Source organism: Bos javanicus, chromosome 19 (genome assembly GCF_032452875.1).
Source record: "Bos javanicus breed banteng chromosome 19, ARS-OSU_banteng_1.0, whole genome shotgun sequence".
Classification (NCBI taxonomy): Eukaryota; Metazoa; Chordata; class Mammalia; order Artiodactyla; family Bovidae; genus Bos; species Bos javanicus.
The window spans coordinates 13,471,225-13,495,091 of NC_083886.1; the positions used below are offsets into that span (position 1 = coordinate 13,471,225).

Here is a 23,867-nt window from a genome sequence, read left to right on the forward strand (position 1 = left end):
TAATGTCTACTACCAGGGCTTAATATACGGATAAACATCTGATAAGTAAGCGTGTAAATAGTTTTGATATTTCAGGAGATGCAGTAGTATGACTGGGATTCCCTATACATAACAAAATTGAGCTTTATTCCAAAAGAACTATTTCTGCAGCATACACAAAACAGAGTCTCTGAAAACACAGCTATAGCTTTGATGGTGAGTGTTAGATGTTAAAACATAAACGAGGGAAAACTGTTGCTTCACTACACTGTACTTTGAAAAAAATCTAACTCCAGACTTCCTACAGACTCAGCCCTTGGAATTTCCACCCTGCTGGACTGCCCTATGTGTGGGTGTGTGTCTGTGTGTGTGTCTATGTGTGTGTGTGTGTGTGTGTGTGTATTTGGATCCAGAATCTGGGCTTATTTCTGCAAATCCAGGCAGAGTTGTGAGAGGTAGGGGAAAGAAAGAGTGAAAGATTGACACATTTCCCTCATGAATGATAATACAGTTACATCCACAAGTATGTTATGTTAATTAAATAATTTAACAACATAGTTACACAGACCTAAATTAGTCACAACTACTCAAGGAGAATATACAAGGAAAAACTGAGTGTACAACAAAGCGTCTACAATAACATGAAGAAAACATGCTGTGGGCTGAACACATATGCCATAAAATTATATTACTAAATAAGGCGTGCACAGAAACAGAGAAATACAGTAACGGAAGAAGCATGAAATATGATGCTATGATTCCAATTAGTCTGTTGATTCTATCAAGAAAATAATATAAACTCAAAGGCATATAATAGGAAATAAATCAAGTTGATACATACTTGTGACAAAAAATTTTTTCGTGAAAGTACAGCTATCAAAGGCAGCAATTTTCTCCTGCAATACTACAACAAGGATCCTAAAATTAGAGGGAAAAAAATCATAAACTATAAACTGAATCATAAAATAAGTTAAATCAGTATCTACAATAGCAATTTTTAAAAATCAAACACATCTTATAATATATAAGCTAGAAACATCTGCTTCTTAGATATAAAAATATAACCCCAAAATCCTTAATATGACCAATACAGACAAGATTAGAGGGAGAAAAGTGATAGGAGAACTAAACCTCAAAATAAAATTTTATTTTTTTTATAATATTTTAATTCATTATAAATCAAATGAACCTATCTTCATTAAGAATGTATGAGATCAAAAAAATGCTGGCAATTTACTAAAAGTGTTTTTCCACTGCTGGCTCAAAGTCATGGAATTAAACATAAAATGGATTTATACAACCTGTCACTTCAAATGACTACGGAATTTCTCAACACAAGAGCCAAAGAAGAGAGGGAGGGAGAGAAAACAGGAAGGAAGAAAGAGGAAAGAAGGAAGGAAAGGACTGAGGGAGGAAGAAAACTCAGACAACTGTTATTCAGTGTAAATGAGATATTTCTGATTAAGGATATATTAAAATTAATCAGAATTTGTATTTTTCCCAAAGTCCAAGATTTAGAAATAATTAGGAAAAAGTTACAAGTTTTCAAAACTAAACAGCATCCAAAATGAAGCTACTTTAGAGTATTGCTACATGCTATCTTGTACGAGAAACACATGAAATACTGCTTTACCTTTTGTTGCAATGGAGATCATAGATAGGCGTTTTAAACTGAATGGACTTGACCATCTCCCCAGTACGAAGTGAATATAAATCCACACAACAGTAAGGTGGACTTGTGCTACAAAAACAAACAAACAAAAAAGACAAGAGTCATTATGCTTTAAAAGGTGGGAAGGCCAGTAACTTTTCTTGTTAATAATACATGCAAACTGATTATGCTGCTGCTGCTGCTAAGTCACTTCAGTCATGTCCGACTGTGCGACCCCATAGACGGCAGCCCACCAGGCACCCCCATCCCTGGGATTCTCCAGGCAAGAACACTGGAGTGGGTTGCCATTTCCTTCTCCAATGCATGAAAGTGAAAAGTGAAAGGGAAGTCGCTCAGTCGTGTCCGACTATAGCGACCCCATGGACTGCAGCCTGCCAGGCTCCTCCATCCATGGGATTTTCCAGGCAAGAGTACTGGAGTGGGGTGCCACTGCCTTCTATATATATATATATATTCCAATCAATTTATCTCAGGAATGCCAAATGAAAACAAATAATGAAACATCACTCAATACTGTAGAACAGGAAAATTATAAGATGATCTCAATAAATGAAGTAAAGCATTTGAGAGAATTAAAACCAGTTCATAAAAAATATTTCATTAATCTGATTAAGGATACCAACCTTAAAACTAATCAACAAAATTGTGAAATACTGAAACGTTTTACCCGAAAATGAGGAATTAGAAAAGAATATTTGAAGACTATGGCAGTGTACCCCATATAGTATGGAAGGTCTATGCATAAAATATTACTACAAAAAAAAAAAGAAATTACTACAAGAAAGCAATAAAGCTACCATTATTTGCTGAGAACTTGATTGTATAAGACCTAGTAACACAAAGTGCAATATATATACAGACAAGCCTGATAATAATAAAAGACTACACATTAATATATGCATTAATTTGTAAACTGATTATTACTATGGATTATCAATTAATATATGGATTTATCAAGGTCACTAGATAAAACATCACCTCTAATATTATAAACTAAGGATAAATAATTATGAAGTAAGATCATAGATACAAGTATTTGAATATCTCAAATAATTCAATTTCTAAAGGCAAGATTTCAATACATTTACAGGAAAAGGAACAAAGCAAACAAAACAAAAAGGCCAAAGTGAATGGATGTATACACCATAGGCTGACCCTTTCTAAACAGATACAATTCAAGCCTAATCAAGAATCTACCAGAAATGGGAGAAGGAAATGGCAACCCACTCCAGTATTCTTGCCTGGAAAATCTCATGGACGGAGGAGCCTGGTGGGCTGCAGTCCCTGGGGTTGCAAAGAGTCGGCAGGACTGAGCGACCTCACTTTGATTTGCTTTCACTTTCACTTTCTGTGTATCTGCTCACTGTAAAGTCAAGTACTTGCTATATTCACTTTCTATGTATCCATTCACTGTAAAGTCAAGTACTCGCTTTATGCAAAATGCCATTTAGAACATGGGTGATACACAAGAGTCAGTCTATCTGCATAACTGAGAAATCTTGAGGGGTTTTTCTAATAAGTAAATGCTTTACTGTTTTACAATGCAAAAAAAAAAAAAAAAAAAGAATCTACCAGAAATGAAATCTCATCCTAAAATATACATAAACATTCAAAATAAGATTTAAACTATAAACACAGTGTGCTCCAGACACTAAAACAGATGATGAGATCAATGTTTCCACCTTAATAAAGTATGAAAAGAGCAAGTTACATCAAATCAAAGTGAAATGGAGGAATTAACAACAAACCAATGAAACAAAACTTGGGAAAGCAAAAGAAGAAAATGAATGAAACTAAACCTAATTCCTTGAAACAGCTAATTTGAATATTCCAGTATCTATAAAGGAATTGAACTCATAACTTAAAATTTCTTACAAAGAATTTCTTAAAAATGGCTTCATTTGAAAAGTTTACCAATTCTTGAAACAAGTTTAGATATCCTACACAAATTCTTTTAAAGGTAGAAGAGAAGTCACCAACTTATTTTATGAGGCCGTAACACCTGATTCCCAAAATAAACAAATACTTCACAAGAAACTATATATACATTTATAATGTCTCATGAATATACGTCAAGAATTCTCAACAAAATATCAATAAGTCAAATCTAGCGATACAAAATTAGATGAAATTCTTCCTAGAAATAAGACTGTTGAATAGAAGAGAACTTCTTCAACTTAATGAGGGGCATCTACAAAAAACCCACAGATAGAAGATCAACACTTTCCTGAAAGATGAGGAACAAAGCAAAATCACCTACTCTTAACTTCAATAATCACAGATACGCAGATGACACTACCCTTATGGCAGAAAGTGAAGAGGAACTAAAGAGCCTCTTGATGAAAGTGGAAGAGGAGAGTGAAAAAGTTGGCTTACAACTCAACATTCAGAAAACTAAGATCATGGCATCTGGTCCCATCACTTCACGGCAAATAGATGGGGAAACATTGGAAACCGTGACAGACTTTTATTTGGGGGGTCTCCAAAATCACTGCAGATGATGACTATAGCCATGAAATTAAAAGACGCTTACTCCTTGGAAGAAAAGCTATGACCAACCTAGACAGCATATTAAAAAGGAGAGACATTACTTTGCCAATAAAGGTCCATCTAATCGAAGCTATGGTTTTTTCAGTAGTCATGTATGGATGTGAGAGTTGGACTATAAAGAAAGGAGCACCGAAGAATTGATGCTGTTGAACTGTGATACTGGAGAAGACTCTTGAGAGTCCCTCGGACTGCAAGGAGATCCAACCAGTCCATCCTAAAGGAAATCAGTCCTGAATATTCATTGGAAGGACTGATGCTGAAGTTGAACTCCAATACTTTGGCCACCTGATGTGAAGAACTGACTCATTTGAAAAGACCCTGATGCTGGGAAAGACTGAAGGCAGGAGAAGGGAACAACAGAGGATTAAATGGTCGGATAGCATCACTGACTTGACAGACATGAGTTTGAGTAAGCTCCAGGAGTTGGGGATGGACAGGGAGGCCTGGCATGCTGCAGTGCATGAGGTCGCAAAGAGTCGGACACGACTGAGTGACTGAACTGAACTGACCTACTCTTACCACTCCTGTTCAACAATAACAACCTAATTTTTAAATCTTTATGAAAATTCATAAAACATAGTTTGGGGTACTTTAAATGTATAAGAAAAGAGGAAATCCTGCCACTTGACAACAACATAGGTTGAGGGCATTATGCTAGGTTAAATACAAGAAAAATACTCTATGATATAATTTATATAGTGAATTTAAACAAAAACTCAACTCATAGAAAAAAGAACAGGGGCTTCCCTGGAGGTCCCGTGGTTAAGGCTCTGCGCTTCCAATGGAGGGGGTATGGGTTTGATACCTACATCCCACATGCCACGAAGCATGACCAAAGAAAACAAATGAAGGGTTTTTTTTAATCCAATTTAAAAAAATTTAATAAAAAAGAATAGATTAGTAGATGCCAGAGCCCAGGTCAGGTGGGGAGGTATGAAACAGGTGAAGATAGTAGAAAGGTACAAACATACAGTTATAAGATCAATAAGTCCTGAGAATGTGACGTACATCATGGTGAATACAGTTAACAATGTGTGTAGGTGCTCAGGCGTGTGCACCAACTGCTTGCGACCCCATGGACTATAGTCTGCCAGGCTCCTCTTGTCCATGGAATTTCTTAGGCAAGAATAGTGGAGTGAGTTGCCATTTTCCCCCTCAGGGGCTCTTTCCCACCCAGGGATCAACTGGCTTCTGATATTTATGCCCTGGTTGAAGTCTCAACCATTTGATTGCCAAGGAAGTCCCTGGCCATAATGTTTTAAAAGATACTTTACCATGGAAGATACATATATAGTAACTAAGGGCTTGAAAAAATGTTAAATATCACTAATTATCAGGAAAATACAAATTAAAACCACTAAGGGATACCACTACTACAACGACTAAGATTTTACAAGACTGCTAATTCAAGACTGCAAGACTTTCATACATTGCCACTGGGAATGCAAAAAGGCAGTCACTTTGAAAAGTAGTTTGGCAGCTTCACATAAACATATCTAAGTCATGCTGTGGGACTTTGTTATTCATAATTTTGTTTTTGCACAGTTGATCAACAGGTGAATGGCTAAATGTATTGTGATATATTCGAGCAACAGAATATTAATAACAGAGCAAACTATCCAACTAACAGCACATATGAATTTCAAAACCATCATCAAGTTCTTGGGGGAAAAAAGGTCAAACATAAAAGTCTACATACTCTATGGGTCCCTTTCAATGAAAAGCCAGAAAGGTAAAACTGTAATAATAGGAGGCCGATCAGTGGTTGCCAGCGGCCAGAGGAGGAGGGGAGCTACAGAAAAGCGGCATGATGGGTGCCACTTACAGGATGACAGAAATGGTGCTGGGTCTTGATTGTGTTAGAGATTTACACAACTGCACACAATTGGCAAAACTGAAGATGGGGAGCATCTTGTAAAACCTAAACTCCCAATGCCAAAACAGACACAAGGCAAAAATTCTTTTCTTAATGTTCCCAACTAATTAATCCAGTCCTCTGCTGAGAAGCAATGAGTTAATAATGAATGAAATTTAACATTTTGCCAGACCAACTGGGAAGGAAAAAACAGCTTGTCACCTTCAATTAGCAGCTCATTAGAGCCATGGTACACTAGAAACTTGAATTCTGATCATTTTGCTGGCATCCATACAATGTCACAACTGAGAGTCTTCCTGCAGAAAGCCTTCAATAGTAGACAAAACAAATGCTATGACGGTTCAGTTTAGAGTCGAGTGAACAAGACGCGGTAGAGCTAAAAATTCTATTTATATATGGAAAAAAACCTCTTCTTCAATGCCTAATAGAAAAAGATAATTCATTTAAAATCAGTTTTCAGAAAGTCACACATTCATAAAGGAGTCACGCTATCTGCCAATAAGACAGTTGCGTACACGCCTGACATATCCTTTTGTTCTCTATTTTCTCTCTTTTTAAAAGCCTTGACTATTTCCCTGGGACACAGCAAGACAATCTTAATTTTCCTCATGGGTAGGCTGATGAGAAAGCTTTCCATAACATCAGCAGTATGCAAGCCCCATAACAGAAAGGACGTGTGTTGTGCTACAATATACTGGTAAGAAAATAAGCTTTCACTTTATTACTAATGTGCACCACGCAGTGTCAAATGCTGTATACAGAAGTCTTCATTAGATTTCTGGAGCTCAAATGGGTTAACATTTTTATTGGTTTGCATCTGACATTTAAACCTAAAGTTGTGACTTCACTTTAAGATAAACCTAATTAATACCTTAAGGAGAAAAAGTTCACACAGAAGTGTAGAGAATCTAATTTAGAACATAACTGAACCTATTGCAAGCAAAACCAGAGTGGGAAAGAAAAGCAGAAATGATGTAATTTGTCTTATTAAATGATTGGTTAAAGGACTCTAAACTGTGCCCAGGCACCACTGCCTTTCCAACACATAAATAATCAACAGGGGTAACATAAAGTTATTTAGTACTTTTAATGAAATATAAAATAGAAATGAATGCAAATTCTGCTTAACTGACCCTTCCTTTACCTAAGTAACTTGTTTTACAGTGAGTAACCAGGACATACATTAAAATTTTTTGCACTGGAGCAATCTGTTACCTGCTATACGCATGACTTATACACAAAAAGGAAGTTATAAAGCCTTTATTAGCAAGGGCCTAGTCCTCTCAGAGCCAAAGGTATGGAATTTACACATTTAATTCATTTCAGTGAAGAGAGTTTCCTTCAATTATTGAAAGAATACAATTTTAAAACTTTCATTACTGAAAATGAAAGGGATAAATTAAGCAATTATATAATATAAAATAGCTAAATTGAATTTCTTAAAAGCAAATCCTGAAAATATACAGAAGATAAACACCAAGAGGAAAAGACTAAGGATTTTCATCTAAATATGTGGCTTATTTTATTATTTCTTAACTGCTCTGTAATCTTTCTCATCAGATTTAAAATTTTTTTCACGTGCTTAATGTTTTAGAGAAGTTTTTGGCTCACAACAAAACTGAACAGAAAGCACAGATTTTCCCATGTGGTCTCTGCTCCCGTTCGTGCACAGTCTACTCCATTACCAACTTCCCCTACCAGAGTGGGATATTTGCTACAACCTATAATGACACATCAGAGTCACCCAATCTCCACAGTTCACAGGACGGTTCACTCTTGGTGTTATACATTGTATGAGTTTGGGACAAATTTACAATGACATACATCCAACGTTATAGCAGCATACGTAACAGTCTCACTGCCCTAAACACCGTTTTTTGTCTTCCTGTGCATATCTCCTAACACTCACCTTCTTACTGTCCTGCTGTTTCTGTCTTTTCCAGAATGTCGTTTACTTGGAACCATACAGTACGTAACCTTTTTAAACTGGCTTCTTTCACTTACTAATATGCTCTTAAAGGACCCCAGCCCCTTTCTTTTCTTTGAAAAGATTTCAAAAGATTGAAAGGTTGTTGCTTCTCAATCACCATGTCAGGACTGACTCTTTGGGACTTCCTGGACTGCAGCACACCAAGCTCCTCTCTTCTCCACTATTTCCTGGAGTTTGCGCAAACTCATGCCCATTCAGTCCCTGATGCCATCCGACCATATCATCCTCTGTCCCCCCATCTCCTCCTGTCCTCAATCTTTCCCAGCATCAGGGTCATTTCCAGTCAGTCAGTTCTTCGCATCAGATAGCCAAAGTATTGGAGTTTCAGCTTCAGCATCAGTTCTTCCAATGAATATTCAGGACTGATTTCCTTTAGATGTACTGGTTTTAGTCCTGAATAATATTCCATGATCTGGATGTACCACATTTTATTTATCCTTTGACCCACTGAAGGACATTTTCAGTTCAGTTCAGTCACTCAGTCATGTCTGTCTCTTTGCAACCTCATGGACTACAGCACGCCAGGCTTCCCTGTTCATCACCAACTCCCGGAGCTTACTCAAACTCATGTCCAGCAAGTTGGTGATGCCATCCAACCATCTCATCCTCTGTTGTCCCCTTTTCATCCTGACTTCAATCTTTCCCAGCATCAGGGTATTTTCAAATAGGTCACTTCTTCGCATCAGGTGGCCAAAAGCATTTGGAGTTTCAGCTTCAGCATCAGTCCTTCCAATGAATATTCAGGACTGATTTCCTTTAGGATGGACTGGTTGGATCTCCTTGCAGTCCAAGGGACTCTCAACAGTATTCTCCAACAACACAGTTCAAAAGCATCAATTCTTCAGCGCTCAGCTTTCTTTATAGTCCAACTCTCACATCCATACATGACCACTGGAAAAACCATAGCCTTGACTAGACAGACTTTTGTTGGTGAAGTATTTTTACCATGCTGTCTAGGTTGGGCATAACTTTTCTTCCAAGGAGTAACCATCTTTTAATTTCACCATCTGCAGTGATTTTGGAGCCCAAAAAAACAAAGTCTGTCACTGTTTCCATTGTTTCCCCACCTATTTGCCATGAAGTGATGGGACTGGATGCCATGATCTTAGTTTTCTGAATGTTGAGTTTTAAGCCAACTTTTTCACTCTCCTCTTTCACTTTCATCAAGAGGCTCTTCAGTTCCTCTTCATTTTCTGCCATAAGGGTGGTATCAGCTGCGTATCTGAGGTTACTGATATTTCTCCTGGCAATCTTAATTCCAGCTTGTGCTTCATCCAGCCCAGCATTTGTCATGATTTGTTCTGCATATAAGTTGAATAAGCAGGGTGACAATATACAGCCTTCATATACTCCTTTCTGTACATGGAACCAGTCTGTTGTTCCATGTCCAGTTCTAAGTGTTGCTTCCTGACCTGCATACAGAGTTCTCAGGAGGCAGTAGGTGGTCGGGTATTCCCATCTTTTGAAGAATTTTCCAGTTCGTTGGGATCCACACAGTCAAAGGCTTTGGCATAGTCAGTAAAGCAGAAGTAGATGTTTTTCTGGAACTCTCTTGCTTTTTCAATGAGCCAACAGATGTTGGCAATTTGATCTCTGGTTCTTCTGCCTTTTCTAAAACCAGCTTGAACATCTGGAAGTTAATTCCTTCATCCCGGGACCATGCCTGCGGAATGAGGAGCCGCATTAGGAATTACTGACAGTTAATGGTTCATGTACTACTGAAGCCTCACTTGGGGAATTTTGAGCATTACTTTGCTAGCGAATGAGATGAGTGCAATTGTGCAATTGTTTGAACATTCTTTGGTATTGCCTTCCTTGGGGACTGGAATGAAAACTGACCTTTTCTGGTCCTTTGACCACTCCTGAGTCTTCCAAATTTGCTGGCATATTGAGTGTAGCATTTTCACAGCATCATCTTTTAGGATTTGAAATAGCTCAACTGGAATTCCATCACCTTCACTAGCTTTGTTCGTAGTGATGCTTCCTAAGGCCCACTTGATTTCACATTCCAGGATGTCTGGCTCTAGGTGAGTAATCATACCATAGTGGTTATCTGGGTCATGAAGATCTTTTTTGTATAGTTCTTCTGAGTATTCTTGCCACCTCTTCTTAATACCTTCTGCTTCTGTTAGGTTCATACTGTTTCTGTCCTTTACTGTGCCCATCTTTGCATGGAATGATCCCTTGGTATATCTAATTTTCTTGAAGAGATCTCTAGTCTTTCCCATTCTATTGTTTTCCTCTATTTCTTTGCACTGATCACTAAGAAAGGCTTTCTTATCTCTCCTTGCTATTCTTTGGAACTCTGCATTCAAATGGGTATATCTTTCCTTTTCTCCTTTGCCTTTCACGTCCTTTCTCTTCTCAGCTATTTGTAAGCCCTCCTCAGAAAACCATTCTGCCTTTTTGCATTTCTTTTTGGGGGGATGGTCTTGATCACTGCTTCCTGTACAATGTCACCTCCTTCCATAGTTCTTCAGGCACTCTGTCTATCAGCTCTAATCCCTTGAATCTATTTCTCACTTCCACTGTATAATCGTAAGGGGTTTGATCTATGTCATACCTGAATGGTCTAGTGGTTTTCCCTACTTTCTTCAATATAAGTCTGAATTTGGCAACAAGTAGCTCATGATCTGAGCCACGGTCAGCTCCTGGTCTTGTTTTTGCTGATTGTATAGAGCTTCTCCATCTTTGGCTACAAAGAATATAATCAATCTGATTTCAGTTTTGACCATCTGGTGATGTCCATGTGCAGAGTCTTCTCTTGCATTGTTGGAAAAGGGTATTTGCTATGACCAGTGCATTCTCTTGGCAAAACTCTTATTAGCCTTTGACCTACTTCGTTTTGTACTCCAAGGCCAAATTTCCCTGTTACTCCAGGTATCTATTGGAGAAGGCAATGGCACCCCACTCCAGTACTCTTGCCTGGAAAATCCCACGGATGGAGGAGCCTGGAAGGCTGCAGTCCATGGGGTCGCTGAGGGTCGGACACGACTGAGTGACTTCACTTTCACTTTCCACTTTCATGCACTGGAGAAGGAAATGGCAACCCACTCCAGTGTTCTTGCCTGGAGAATCCCAGGGACGGGGGAGCCTGGTGGGCTGCCGTCTATGGGGTCACACAGAGTCAGACACGACTGAAGTGACTTAGCAGCTTAGCAGCCAGGTATCTATGACTTCCTAGTTCTGCATTCCAGTCCCCTATTTTGAAAAGGACATGTTTTTGGGTGGTAGTTCTAGAAGGTCTTGTAGGTTTTCACAGAACCATTCAACTTCAGCTTCTTCAGCATTACTAGTTGGGGCATAGACTTGGATTACTGTGATACTGAATGGTTTGCCTTGGAAACAAACAGAGATCATTCTGTCGTTTTTGAGACTGCATCCAAGTACTGCATTTCAGACTCTTCTGTTGACTATGATGGCTACTCCATTTCTTCTAAGGGACTCTTGCCCACAGTAGTAGATATAATGGTCATCTGAGTTAAATTCACCCATTCCAGTCCATTTAAGTTCGCTGATTCCTAAAATGTCGATGCTCACTCTTATCATCTTCCGTTTGACCACAATGGAAACAGTGACAGACTTTATTTTTTTGGGCTCCAAAATCACTGCAGATGGTGACTATAGCCATGAAATTAAAAGACCCTTACTCCTTAGACGAAAAGGTATCACCAACCTGCTGCTGCTGCTGCTGCTAAGTCGCGTCAGTCGTGTCCGACTCTGTGCGACCCCATAGACCGCAGCCCACCAGGCTCCCCCGTCCCTGGGATTCTCCAGGCAAGAACACTGGAGTGGGTTGCCGTTTCCTTCTCCAATGCATGAAAGTGAAAAGTGAAAGTGAAGTCGCTCCGTCGTGTCCGACTCTTCGGGACCCCATGGACTGCAGCCTACCAGGCTCCTCTGTCCATGGGATTTTCCAGGCAAGAGTACTGGAGTGGGTTGCCATTGCCTTCTCCGATGACCAACCTAGACAGCATATTAAAAAAACAGAGACATTACTTTGCCAACAAAGGTCTGTCTAGTCAAGGCTATGGTTTTTCCAGTAGTCATGTATGGATGTGAGAGTTGGACTATAAAGAAAGCTGAGCACCAAAGAATTGATGCTTTTGAACTCTTTTGTTGGAGAAGACTCTTGAGAGTTCCTTGGACTGTAAGGAGATCCAACCAATACACCCTAAAGGAAATCAGTCCTGAATATTCATTGGAAGGACTGATGCTGAAGCTGTAATTCCAATACTTTGGCCACCTGATGCGAAGAACTGACTCATTTGAAAAGACTCCGATGCTGAGAAAGATTGAAGGTGGGAGGAAAAGGGGATGACAGAGGATGAGATGGTTGGATGGCATCAACGACTCAATAGACATGAGTTTGAGTAAGCTCCGGGAGTTGGTGATAGACAGGGAGGCCTGGCGTGCTGCACTCCATGGGGTCGCAAAGAGTCAGACATGACTGACTGAACTGAACTGAAGTGAATTTGCCTTGATTCATGGACCTAACGTTCCAGGTTCCTACGCAATACTGCTCTTTACAGCATCGGACTTTACTTCCATCACCAGTCACATCCACAACTGTGTGTTGCTTTTGCTTTGGCTCTGTCTCTTCATTCTTTCTGGAGTTATTTCTCCACTCTCTCTAGTAGCATATTGGGCACCTACCTACCTGGGGAGTTCACCTTTCAGTGTCCTATTTTTTTTTTTTTGCCTTTTCATGCTGTTCATGGGGTTCTCAAGGCAAGAATACTGAAGTAGTTTGCCATTCCCTTCCCCAGTGGACCACGTTTTGTCAGAACTCTCCACTATGACCTGTCCGTCTTTGGTGGCTCTACATGGCATGGCTCATAGTTTCACTGAATTAGACAAGACTGTGGTCCATGTGGTCAGATTGGTTAGTTTTCTGTGATTGTGGTTTTCATTCTGTCTACCCTCTGATGGAGAAAGATAAGAGGCTTATGGAAGCTTCCTGATGGGAAGGACATCTTGGTTGCTTCCAAATTCTAGCAATTATCAGAAAAGCATATAGAAACACCTATGTGTAGTCTTTTGTACCGATGTAACTCCTTTGGGTAAATACCATGGAAGACAATTGCTGGATTGTATAGTAAAAGTATGCTTGGTTATACAAAACTGTCAAACTGTCTTCCAAAGTGGTTTTTACCTACCAGAAATTAATGACAGTTCCTACTGTTCCCCTTTATTGGCATTTGATATTGTCAGTTTACTGAATTTTGGCCAGGTGTGTAGTAGTATATCCTTGTTGTTTTCCTGATGACAGATATGGAGCACCTTTTCATATCTTTATTTGACATTTGTATATATGGTCCTTCAGATGAGGTCTTTTGCCCAATTTTTAATCAGGCTGTTCATTTTCTTATTTTTGAGTTTTAAGAGCTTTGTGTATTTTGGATTACAGTCCTTTATCAGATATGTGTTTTTCAAGTGCTTTTTCCCAGTCTGTGTTTTAGAAGAATAGGAGTATGTAATTTTAATGAAGTCCAAGTTTTATTCCAGAGAAGGCAACGGCACCCCACTCCAGTACTCTCGCCTGGAGAATCCCATGGATGGAGGAGCTTGGTAGGCTGCAGTCCATGGGGTTGCAAAGAGTCAGACATGACTGAGTGACTTCACTTTCACTTTTCACTTTCATGCCTTGGAGAAGGAAATGGCAACCCACTCCAGTGTTCTTGCCTGGAGAATCCCAGGGATGGGGGAGCCTGGTGGGCTGCCATCTATGGTGTCACACAGAGTCGGACACGACTGAAGAGACTTAGCAGCAGCAGTAGCAGCAGCAAGTTTTATTCAGAAATTTGAATCTGTACAGGAAAAACCTCAGAAAAATTTCCAGAATGAAAAAACAAATAAAAGATGAAGTGAAAGACAGCAGATTAAAAGAACTGAACATAGAGATTCGACTTATAAAAATTCATAATCCTCAAGAATGCAGTGTCAATCTCTACCTGATAGTTTTCAGCAAGCTAGCCTTCTCTGCTTCTTCTACAAGCCCAATCACATAAGCCAATTCCTTGAAATGAAAACCACATGTGTTTGTGTGTGTGTGTATACTGAATGATATGCTGCGGAATCTAGAATATAGCACATATGACCAGAGTCAATGCTTGCTCAACAAAGAACTATGACTTTTGACTTCACAAGCCAGAGGTAAAGGCTAAGGCACAATGGTAGGTGGTATCATGACACATTCAAAGGGCTGTCCCAAATACAGTCTTTACAAAAGGTGCTTGAAAAGGTCAATAAATGATGCACGGCTATCGACCTCAAAAAGCAAAACAGCAAACCCTGGCAAAGGGGCACAATATGATGTTCAAAGTTGCCACATTACCATATTCAAAATGTCCACTGTTACATAAAGAATTGCAATGCCCACAAAGAAACAGGAAGGTATGGCCCATCCAAAGAACAAAAATAAACTGTGAAGAAATGACACTGAAGAGCCTACACAAAGAATTTAAATCAACTGTCATAAATAAGCTCAAAGAGCTGAAAGAAATCACAGACCAAGAATAAAGGAGAAAAATGAATTCACAAATTAAGACTATCAATAAGATATTGGTACACTAGGACAAAGGAATCACAAAGAAATAATGGAACAGAACACTTTATTGTTCTTTAGTCGCTAAGTTGCATCTGACTCTTTTGCAACTATAGACCACTGAGGTCCTCTGTCCATGGGATTTCCCAGGTAAAAATACTGGAGTGGGTTGCCATTTCTTTCTCCAAAGGATCTTCCCAACCCAGGGATCAAACCTACATCTCCTGCACTGGCAGGCGAATTCTTTACCATTAAGCCACCAGGGAAGCCCAAAAACTAAAATGAAAAAGGCACCGAAGGTTTCAAAGTATACCTGAAGAACAGAAAAGGCAAAAGAAAGAATTTCCAAACTTGAAAATAAGATGAGGGAAATTACACATCAGAGTTGCAGAATGAAAACAAACAAAAATAAACACAGCTTAAGTTTAACAATATACACCAACTAAACTTAACCAACCTATAGAAGACTCCACCCAATAATGACAAAATACACATTCTTTTATGTTAGCCACAAAACAAGTTTCCCTAAATTTAAAAACAATGAAAACAATCTCTCTAACCAAGCTGGAATGAAGTTACAAATCAAAAGCAAAAGGAAAACTGGAAATTCACAAATATGTGACATTAAACACGGCATTTCAAACAATCACCATGTCACAAATATGTGGAATTAAATAATAAACCCTTAACAGTCAACATCACATTAACAGAATGAAAGGGGGAGAAACAATATGATCATCTCAACTGATACAGAAAAAACAACTGCCAAAATTCAATACCCTTTCATGATAAAAAACATACAGGAAACTAGGAACACTCTGGGTCGAAATCCGGGAGTTGGTGATGGACAGGGAGGGTCGAAACTCCGGGAGTTGGTGATGGACAGGGAGGCCTGGCGTGCTGCGATTCATGGGGTCGCAAAGAGTCGGACACGACTGAGCGACTGATCTGATCTGATCTGATCCAAATATGATAAAGGGCACTTGCAAAACACTGCACTCATGGACAAAAGACTGAATGTTTTTCCTCTAATATCTGAAACAAAAAATGGATGCCTATAGTCAACACTCTATTGAAAGATCTAACCAAAGCAATTAGGCAAGAAAAAGAAACTGAAAACGCCTAAGTTGTAGAAGAAATAAAACTCTATTCACAGACATGATCTATATATAGAAAACTCTTAAGAAGTCACAGAATAGTACTAGAAATGATAAATTCAGGAAAATTTCTGTGTACAGATCAACATATATAAACCAGTAATTACCAACCCAAAATAAAAGAAAGCAGTTCTAGTTACAATAGCAATACAATCCCCACCAACATTCCAATGGCTTTTGCAGAAATGAAAAGTCAACCTAAAAGGAAACGAAATTGCAAGAGGCCCCAAAAAGAAAACAAAAGAAAAAAGAAAAAAATTGAACTCACATTATCTGATTAAAAAAATTACAACAAAGCTGTATTAATCAAAACACTGTGATACTGACATTAGACACATAAATCAATGGACTAAAATTCAGAGTCCAAAAATAAACCCATATATGTATGATCAATTAATTTTTCAAAACAATACCAAATACCTTTAGTAAATGGGCTGGGAAAACTGAAGTTTATATGCAAAATTTGGACTACTATCTTATTTACTTTGGCTGCATCACGAGGCATATGGGATGTTAGTTCCCTGACCAGGGATCAAACCCACTTTCTCTGCATTGGAAGCGTTAAGTCTTAACCACTGGACCACCAGGGAAGTACTGCTATCTTAAATCATATATTAAAATTAACTTAAAAAAAATTAACTCAAAATGTATTAAAGACCTATGTATAAGAGCTAAAACTATACAAGAAGAAAATATAAGGGTAAACCTTCAAAATATTTGACAATATTTTCGTGACACCAAAAGCACAAGTAACAAAAGAAAAAATTACGTTATCCTACTGTTTAAAACTGTTGTGTATCACAGACATTGCCTTACAAATTAAAAAACAATCAAAAAATAGAAAATATTTGCAAATTGTGTATCAGATAAGGGTCTAGTATCCAGACTGTATTGAGAACTCTTGCTATTCAACATTTAGAAAACAAACAACTCAATTACAAACTGAGCAGAGGACACAAACAGACGTTTCTCCAAAGAAGATATACAAACAGCCAAGTATGTGAAAAGATTATCAATATCATTGATCAGTGGTGAAAGGCAGATCAAAACCACAATGAGATATTACTTCACAACCCTCTAGGTTGGTCGTAACAAAACAACTGAAAAGGAGGAGGTGTTTGTAAGGACACACAAAAAGGAGAATCCTGGTCCATTACTGGTGAGAATACAAAATGGTACAGTTGCTGTGAAACACGGTTTGGTGGTTCCTCAAAAAGCTGAAGACAGAATTACCATATGACCCAACAATTCCACTCCTAGGTATATACCAAGAAATGAAAGCATGTGTCGACACAAAAACATGTAATATGAACATTCATATCAGCACTGTTCATAATAACCACAAAGTGGAAACAACCCATATGTCATTTTAAATGATGAGTGCATTAACAAACTGTAGTATCCACATACAATGTAGAATTATGGTGCCTTAAAAAGAATGAAGTTCCAACCATATGACACTCTAGAAAAGGCAAATGTGTGGGGACAGTAAAAAGATGTACTACTACTTCAAAATAACATTCAGTTGCCTTTTCACTTACTTATTTGAATATTAAATTTCAGCAATCTAGAGTAATGATTTACTGTTTAAGCTTTCAATCTAATCTCTTTAAGTCATATATGGACAATTATGTTAAATTAACACACATGTAAATAAATTTTTACTATTATAAACTACTCTGAACCAAATCTGAGTGGGCTTCCATTTCTCATGTTCTTCCATAACACACTACAATTGTTGGTATCCTTTTCAGTTGGTTTTATATACAGATAATGCTATACACGTTGTAAACATGGTGAACTATTCTGACAGTCTGTTTCAAATGCAACAATTGCTATTTAAGGCAAAAGTCAGCAATACAGTGAGGCCTAATTAAATGCACCATTAAACGGAGCAAGGAGCATGTATTGGTCAAAGAACAGGAATTAAGTAAGAGTTTTAGGTATGTGTAGTTAAGTATTCCTAGTTAAGTATTCCTATCGAAGTACATCTTTTCATAAAGAATCAATAATCCCTTTTCTAATGTCAAATACTCAGTCAATATCATCTAGAAAATGAGGAATGACCTAGGTATCTTGGGCTTTCTGTGAAGACTTAGAATAATGCTGAGTAATTGAGCTTCTTTTTACTTATATAATTAGTAATTATACAATAAACATATATGCACTTAATATATATACAGTTAACGCACAGAAGAATGATGATGGTGATCCAACACTCACATTGTTGAAATTTAAAAACGACTGAAAATAATATATTACCTAGGTGCAAACTGTTTTTTATGCCTGACAGAAGTAAGAATCACAAATAATATATATTAAGCCTCTAAACTTATAATTTTCTATCAAAAATACTTAAATTTTGAGTCTCGGAGTCTACTTTTGAAGTTTCTTAACAATATTTTTTCCTAATATTCATATATATTATTAGAATCATAGCCATCTCTTACTCTGGACAATGTTTTAAAAAGTTTTTTTATAATGCGATACAATGAGCATCACGTTAAAGCAATGTGAGATATGGCTTTTACGATTTGAAAGTTCTAAATATTAATACCATTTGCCCTTTACAAAAACTTTTATTGTTTTTATTCATTATATTTAACAGATTGAACCAAAATTAGGAAAAGCGGAACCAAGTATTTGAAAAAGTGACATTTTCCAAGAATGTGCATGTATAAGTGAAACACAAAATAGCAAAGACATTTTAAATCTACCACAAATTGCAAGAAGCATGGAAACACTTATTTTTAAATGGGAAAAAGCTGCACAACCTTCAACATGTGTTACTGAATCTAATCCTTTAAATATAAGAGGAAAAATTTTGATAGTATTACATTATTTGTATTCTTATTCTGCTCCTAAAGAACAAAAGCCAGTTGGTAGCATTTATTTATTAAGTAATTAAAAAGAAAAAGCCAAGTAAATGGAAACTGAACCATATTAAAGGCTAAATTTTTTGATTAGCCTAGTTAATAACAACATTTTTTCTTCTGCAAAGTTCAGAATAAACACTGGATAATTAAACCTTCCAACACTACTACAAGTTGAGAGAGTGGTATTAATAATCCTTTCACATGGGGCGGTACCCAGGCAAGAAGGAGTAAGTCTCCATACAAAAACAGGAGGCAATGTAAAATTTGGCTTGGAATCAGATGTTCTTCAATAGGGTCACACACTAAATAAGAAGCAAAGACATAACACACTATATATATATATTTTTTAAGTAAGTTTCTATTGTTTGCAATTAAATACAAAGATTAGTTAGAAATATTCTACCTTCAGGGAGATTTCAAAAACAATTAACTGGTTTGTTTTTAAGGACAGAAAATAGTTTTAACACAAGGAAATATGTTTAATATACCACCGTGGAAAAAAGTGCAATGAAAATTCAAACTACAGAAGAGATGTTACAGGGAACAAAAAAGTCTGCAGATTAGTTCATATATCCATATACAAACAATGTAAACATTATATAATTTACACATTTATGATACTGTTTTTCATTTATGCCTAAACAATTTTTATCCACTAAACACTATTCCTAAATACAATACTTAAAATTTTGTTTAGGAAAAATTTTCAAAACTTTATAGTGTGTGGTACAGATCAACAAATTTATATTCCAAATCCAACCCCCACTGCTAGTTTCACCAGAATACAGCCACACCCATTTACTTATTTGCTATGGTTAAGTTGAGTAGTTGCCACAGAAATTATATGGTTCTCTGAGTGCTTCCTATACAGAAAAAAAAAAATCTTTACTGACCCCTGTAACACAGTTCTCCATTTCTAGTGTGGAGAAGACCTTTCTCAGGGTCTTTTAAGTATACACCTCAATAGAGGACAAATATAAGGTGAGCCTGAGTTCCTGAAATATAGAACTCTACAATGATATATTTTGGGATTAACCATTTTGATGCCTGACATTTCCTCCACTGCATTACTTCACTTTTCTTTATTTGGGAACTATACAAATATTCTAATTTTATTCCCATTTTCCCCAAGCTCTCATTTTACTCAGCTTTCTATCCAGTCTTCCTTCTCTACTTTGTAACTCCTTTTATCAGTTCTGTGATGAATTTGTGAGGCTTTTTCCTTCTGTTTCTTCCTATAGGTCATGTCTCTCATATTATCTCACCCTGCTTTCCCAAAAGTCTTGTATTTCTGCTTTGTGCTCTTTATAGCAATGATTGTGAAATATCTATTTGCAATTATGAACTACGCCATGGCAACATTATTCTACTGACTGGTCTTCATTTACCAATAACTATTCTCTAAGGACTTTCCATTTGTACATATCATGTTAAGTTTTCCAAGATCAGTAGTCTTTGACTCTTTGCAAACCCCATGGACTCTAGCCTGCCAGACTCTTCTGTCCATGGGATTCTCCAGGCAAAAATACTGGAATAGGTAGATTCCCTTCTCCAGGGGAATCTTCCCAACCCAGGAACTGAACCCAGGTCTCCTGCACTGCTGGTAGATTCTTTATCATCTGAGCCACCAGGGAAGCCCAAAGTTGTTCCTAATACTGCTTATTATCTTTATCATACCATAAGATCTGTAGTAATGCCCTTTCATTTACTCTTGATGTTTATAATTTGTATGTTCTATTTTTCTTGATTGTCATACTAAAAGGTTATCAATTATATTGGTATTTTAAAAAAACTAGTTTTTCACTTAACTGATTTTCTGCTGTTTGTCCATTTCTTTTATTAAATTCCATTTATCATTTCCTTCCTTCTACTTATTTTAGGTAAACTTGCTCCTCTTTTTTAGATGCTTAAGGTGAAAGGTTTAGACCTTTCTTCATGCCAAACATGAGCATTTAGTGCTATAAATATCCCCGTCCCTTCTTTAGTTACATCCCATATGCTGTGTTCTTCATTCTTTCAGATCAAAATCTGCTCTATTTTCTCCTGATCTCTGTTTGACCGTTTTTTAATTTCTAAACATTGTACAGGTTTTACAGACACATGTTTATTACTGAATTCTAACTTAATTGCATGGTGGTTATAAAAAATACTCTGAGACTTGTTATCCAGCATATGATCAGTCTTGGTCAATGTTCTATGTACAGTATGTGGATGTAGTATTCTACACATATCAGGTGAGTCAAATTGATGTTGTACTAAAAGTTGATGTCTTCTATATTCTGACTGATTTCCTATCTCCTAGGTCCACCATTTGCTAAAAGAGGATTGCTCATCTCTAACTTTAATTGTTTCACTATTTGCCTTTCAGCTGTAATATTGCTTCATGTATTTTAAAACATAATTGAAAAGTCATTTTTTAAAAGACTGAACATATTCCAGGAAGAACAAATAAATATATGTCAGTCATCACAACTAAAGAAATAAATATTAAATAATAAAATACTCATTACACATGGGTAGGTATTTTTATAGTATATAGTGTGTTAGTCATTCAGTACTATCTGACTCTTTGTGACATATGGACTATACTCGGCCAGGCTCCTCTGTCCATGGAATTCTGCAGACAAGAATATTGGAGTGGGTTTATATTCCCTTCTCCAGGGTATCTTCCTGACCAGGGATCAAAGCCAGGTTTCCCACACTGCAGGCAGATTCTGTACCATCTGAGTCACTGAGGAAGCCCATTTTATAGTATTTAAGTATGCCAAAGCCTTTGACTTGATTATCACAATAAACTGTGGAAAATTCTGAAAGAGATGGGAATACCAGACCACCTGACCTGCCTCTTGAGAAACCTATATGCAGATCAGGAAGCAACAGTTCGAACTGGACATGGAACAACAGACTGGTTCCAAATAAGAAAAGGAGTACATTAAGGCTGTATACTGTCACCCTGCTTACTTAACTTCTATGAAGAGTACATCATGAGAAACGCTGGGCTTGAAGAAGCAACAAGCTAGAATCAAGATTGACAGGAGAAATATCAATAACCTCAGATATGCAGATGACACCACCCTTATGGCAGAAAAGTGAAGAGGAACTAAAAAGCCTCTTATTGAAAGTGAAAGAGGAGAGTGAAAAGCTTGGCTTAAAGCTCAACATTCAGAAAACGAAGATCATGGCATCTGGTCCCATCACTTCATGGGAAAGAGATGGGGAAACAGTGGAAACAGTGTCAGACTTTATTTTGGGGGGCTCCAAAATCACTGAAGATGGTGACTGCAGCCATGAAATTAAAAGACGCTTACTCCTTGGAAGGAAAGTTATGACCAACCTAGATAGCATATTGAAAAGCAGACATTACTTTGCCAACAAAGGTCCGTCTAGTCAAGGCTATGGTTTTTCCAGTGGTCATGTATGGATGTGAGATTTGGACTGTGAAGAAAGTTGAGCACCAAAGAACTGATGTTTTTGAACTGTGGTGTTGGAGAAGACTCTTGAGAGTCCCTTGGACTGCAAGGAGACCCAACCAGTCCATTCTGAAGGAGATCAGCCCTGGGATTTCTTTGGAAGGAATGATGATAAAGCTGAAACTCCAGTACTTTGGCCACCTCATGCGAAGAGCTGACTCACTGCAAAAGACTCTGATGCTGGGAGGGATTGGGGGCAGGAGGAAAAGGGGATGACAGAGGATAAGATAGCTGGATAGCATCACCGACTCGATGGACGTAAGTTTGAGTGAACTCCAGGAGTTGGTGATGGACAGGGAGGCCTGGCGTGCTGTGATTCATGGGGTCGCAAAGAGTTGGACACGACTGAGCGACTGAACTGAACTGAACTGAAGTATGGGTAAGTTTAGAGACCGGAGAAGGCAATGGCACCCCACTCCAGTACTCTTGCCTGGAAAATCCCATGGTCAGAGGAGCCTTGTAGGCTGCAGTCCATGGGGTCGCGAACAGTCAGACACGACTGAGCGACTTCACTTTCGCTTTTCACTTTCATGCACTGGAGAAGGAACTGGCAACCCACTCCAGTTTTCTTGCCTGGAGAATCCCAGGTAGGGGGAGCCTGTCTATGGGATCACACAGAGTCGGACACAACTGAAGCGACTTAGTAGCAACAGCAGCAAATTTAGCGACAGAGGGGTAAAAATCTAAGGCAACTACAAATAAACTGGATTAAAGTTCTAGTCACGTAGGAGGTATGGTACTCTGCTGGAAATAAAAGAGCTTTAAACAAAGATATGAATATTTGGAACAGCTAATTTTTCAACTTCTATTACATCTATTTATTTAATATACCATCCAAATCTAAATAGTTCAATATTCTGACATCTGTTAAGAAAAGAAAATTTTTCAGTGGGTAGAAAGTTAAAGTGCAATCGTTCAAGAATAGAGCAAAATCTTCCAAATCTCCAAGAGATCGTTAGATCTCTTTTCCCAATAACACAAGGGACAAGTTTGTCAACCTGGCAAACATCTCTTCAAACCTCAAAATCTGAGGATATACCACCCCCCCAAAAAAAAATCATTAAAAATCAGAACATTTTAAAGCCTCTCAACTGGTTTTAACCAGACTAAAGAGGTACAGGTGAAATATATCCTAATTACCATTCTATATAACATGATAAATTTGGAAAATTCAGCAGTGGCCACAGGACTGGAAAAGGTCAGTTTTCATTCCAATCCCAAAGAAAGGCAATGCCAAAGAATGCTCAAACTACCTCACAATTGCACTCATCTCACACGCTAGTAAAGTAATGCTCAAAATTCTCCAAGCCAGGCTTCAGCAATACGTGAACCGTGAACTTCCTGATGTTCAAGCTGAATTTAGAAAAGGCAGAGGAACCAGAGACCAAATTGCCAACATCCGCTGGATCATGGAAAAAGCAAGAGAGTTCCAGAAAAACATGTATTTCTGCTTTATTGACTATGCCAAAGCCTTTGACTGTGTGGATCACAATAAACTGTGGAAAATTCTGAAAGAGATGGGAATACCAGACCACCTAACCTGCCTCTTGAGAAACCTGTATGCAGGTCAAGAAGCAAGAGTTAGAACTGGACATGGAACAACAGACTGGTTCCAAATAGGAAAAGGAGTATGTCAAGGCTGTATATTGTCACCCTGCTTATTGAACTTATATGCGAGTACATCAAGAGAAACGCTGGGCTGGAGGAAGCACAAGCTGGAATCAAGATTGCCAGGAGAAATATCAATAAC

General features: G+C 37.8%; 1 protein-coding gene across 10 annotated transcripts in view; it reads right to left on the reverse strand.

The window, feature by feature from the left end:
• The window catches only part of BCAS3 (BCAS3 microtubule associated cell migration factor), a 590,167-nt gene that overhangs the window by 448,866 nt on the left and 117,434 nt on the right, over window positions 1-23,867 (reverse strand). For all 10 annotated transcript variants that reach the window (XM_061390224.1, XM_061390222.1, XM_061390227.1 and 7 more), the window contains exons 8-9: window positions 1,613-1,720; window positions 821-897 (exon numbers count right to left, since the gene is read on the reverse strand). In XM_061390224.1, coding sequence (XP_061246208.1) covers window positions 821-897; window positions 1,613-1,720 — 185 coding nt within the window. The remainder of the gene's footprint in view (window positions 1-820; window positions 898-1,612; window positions 1,721-23,867) is intronic.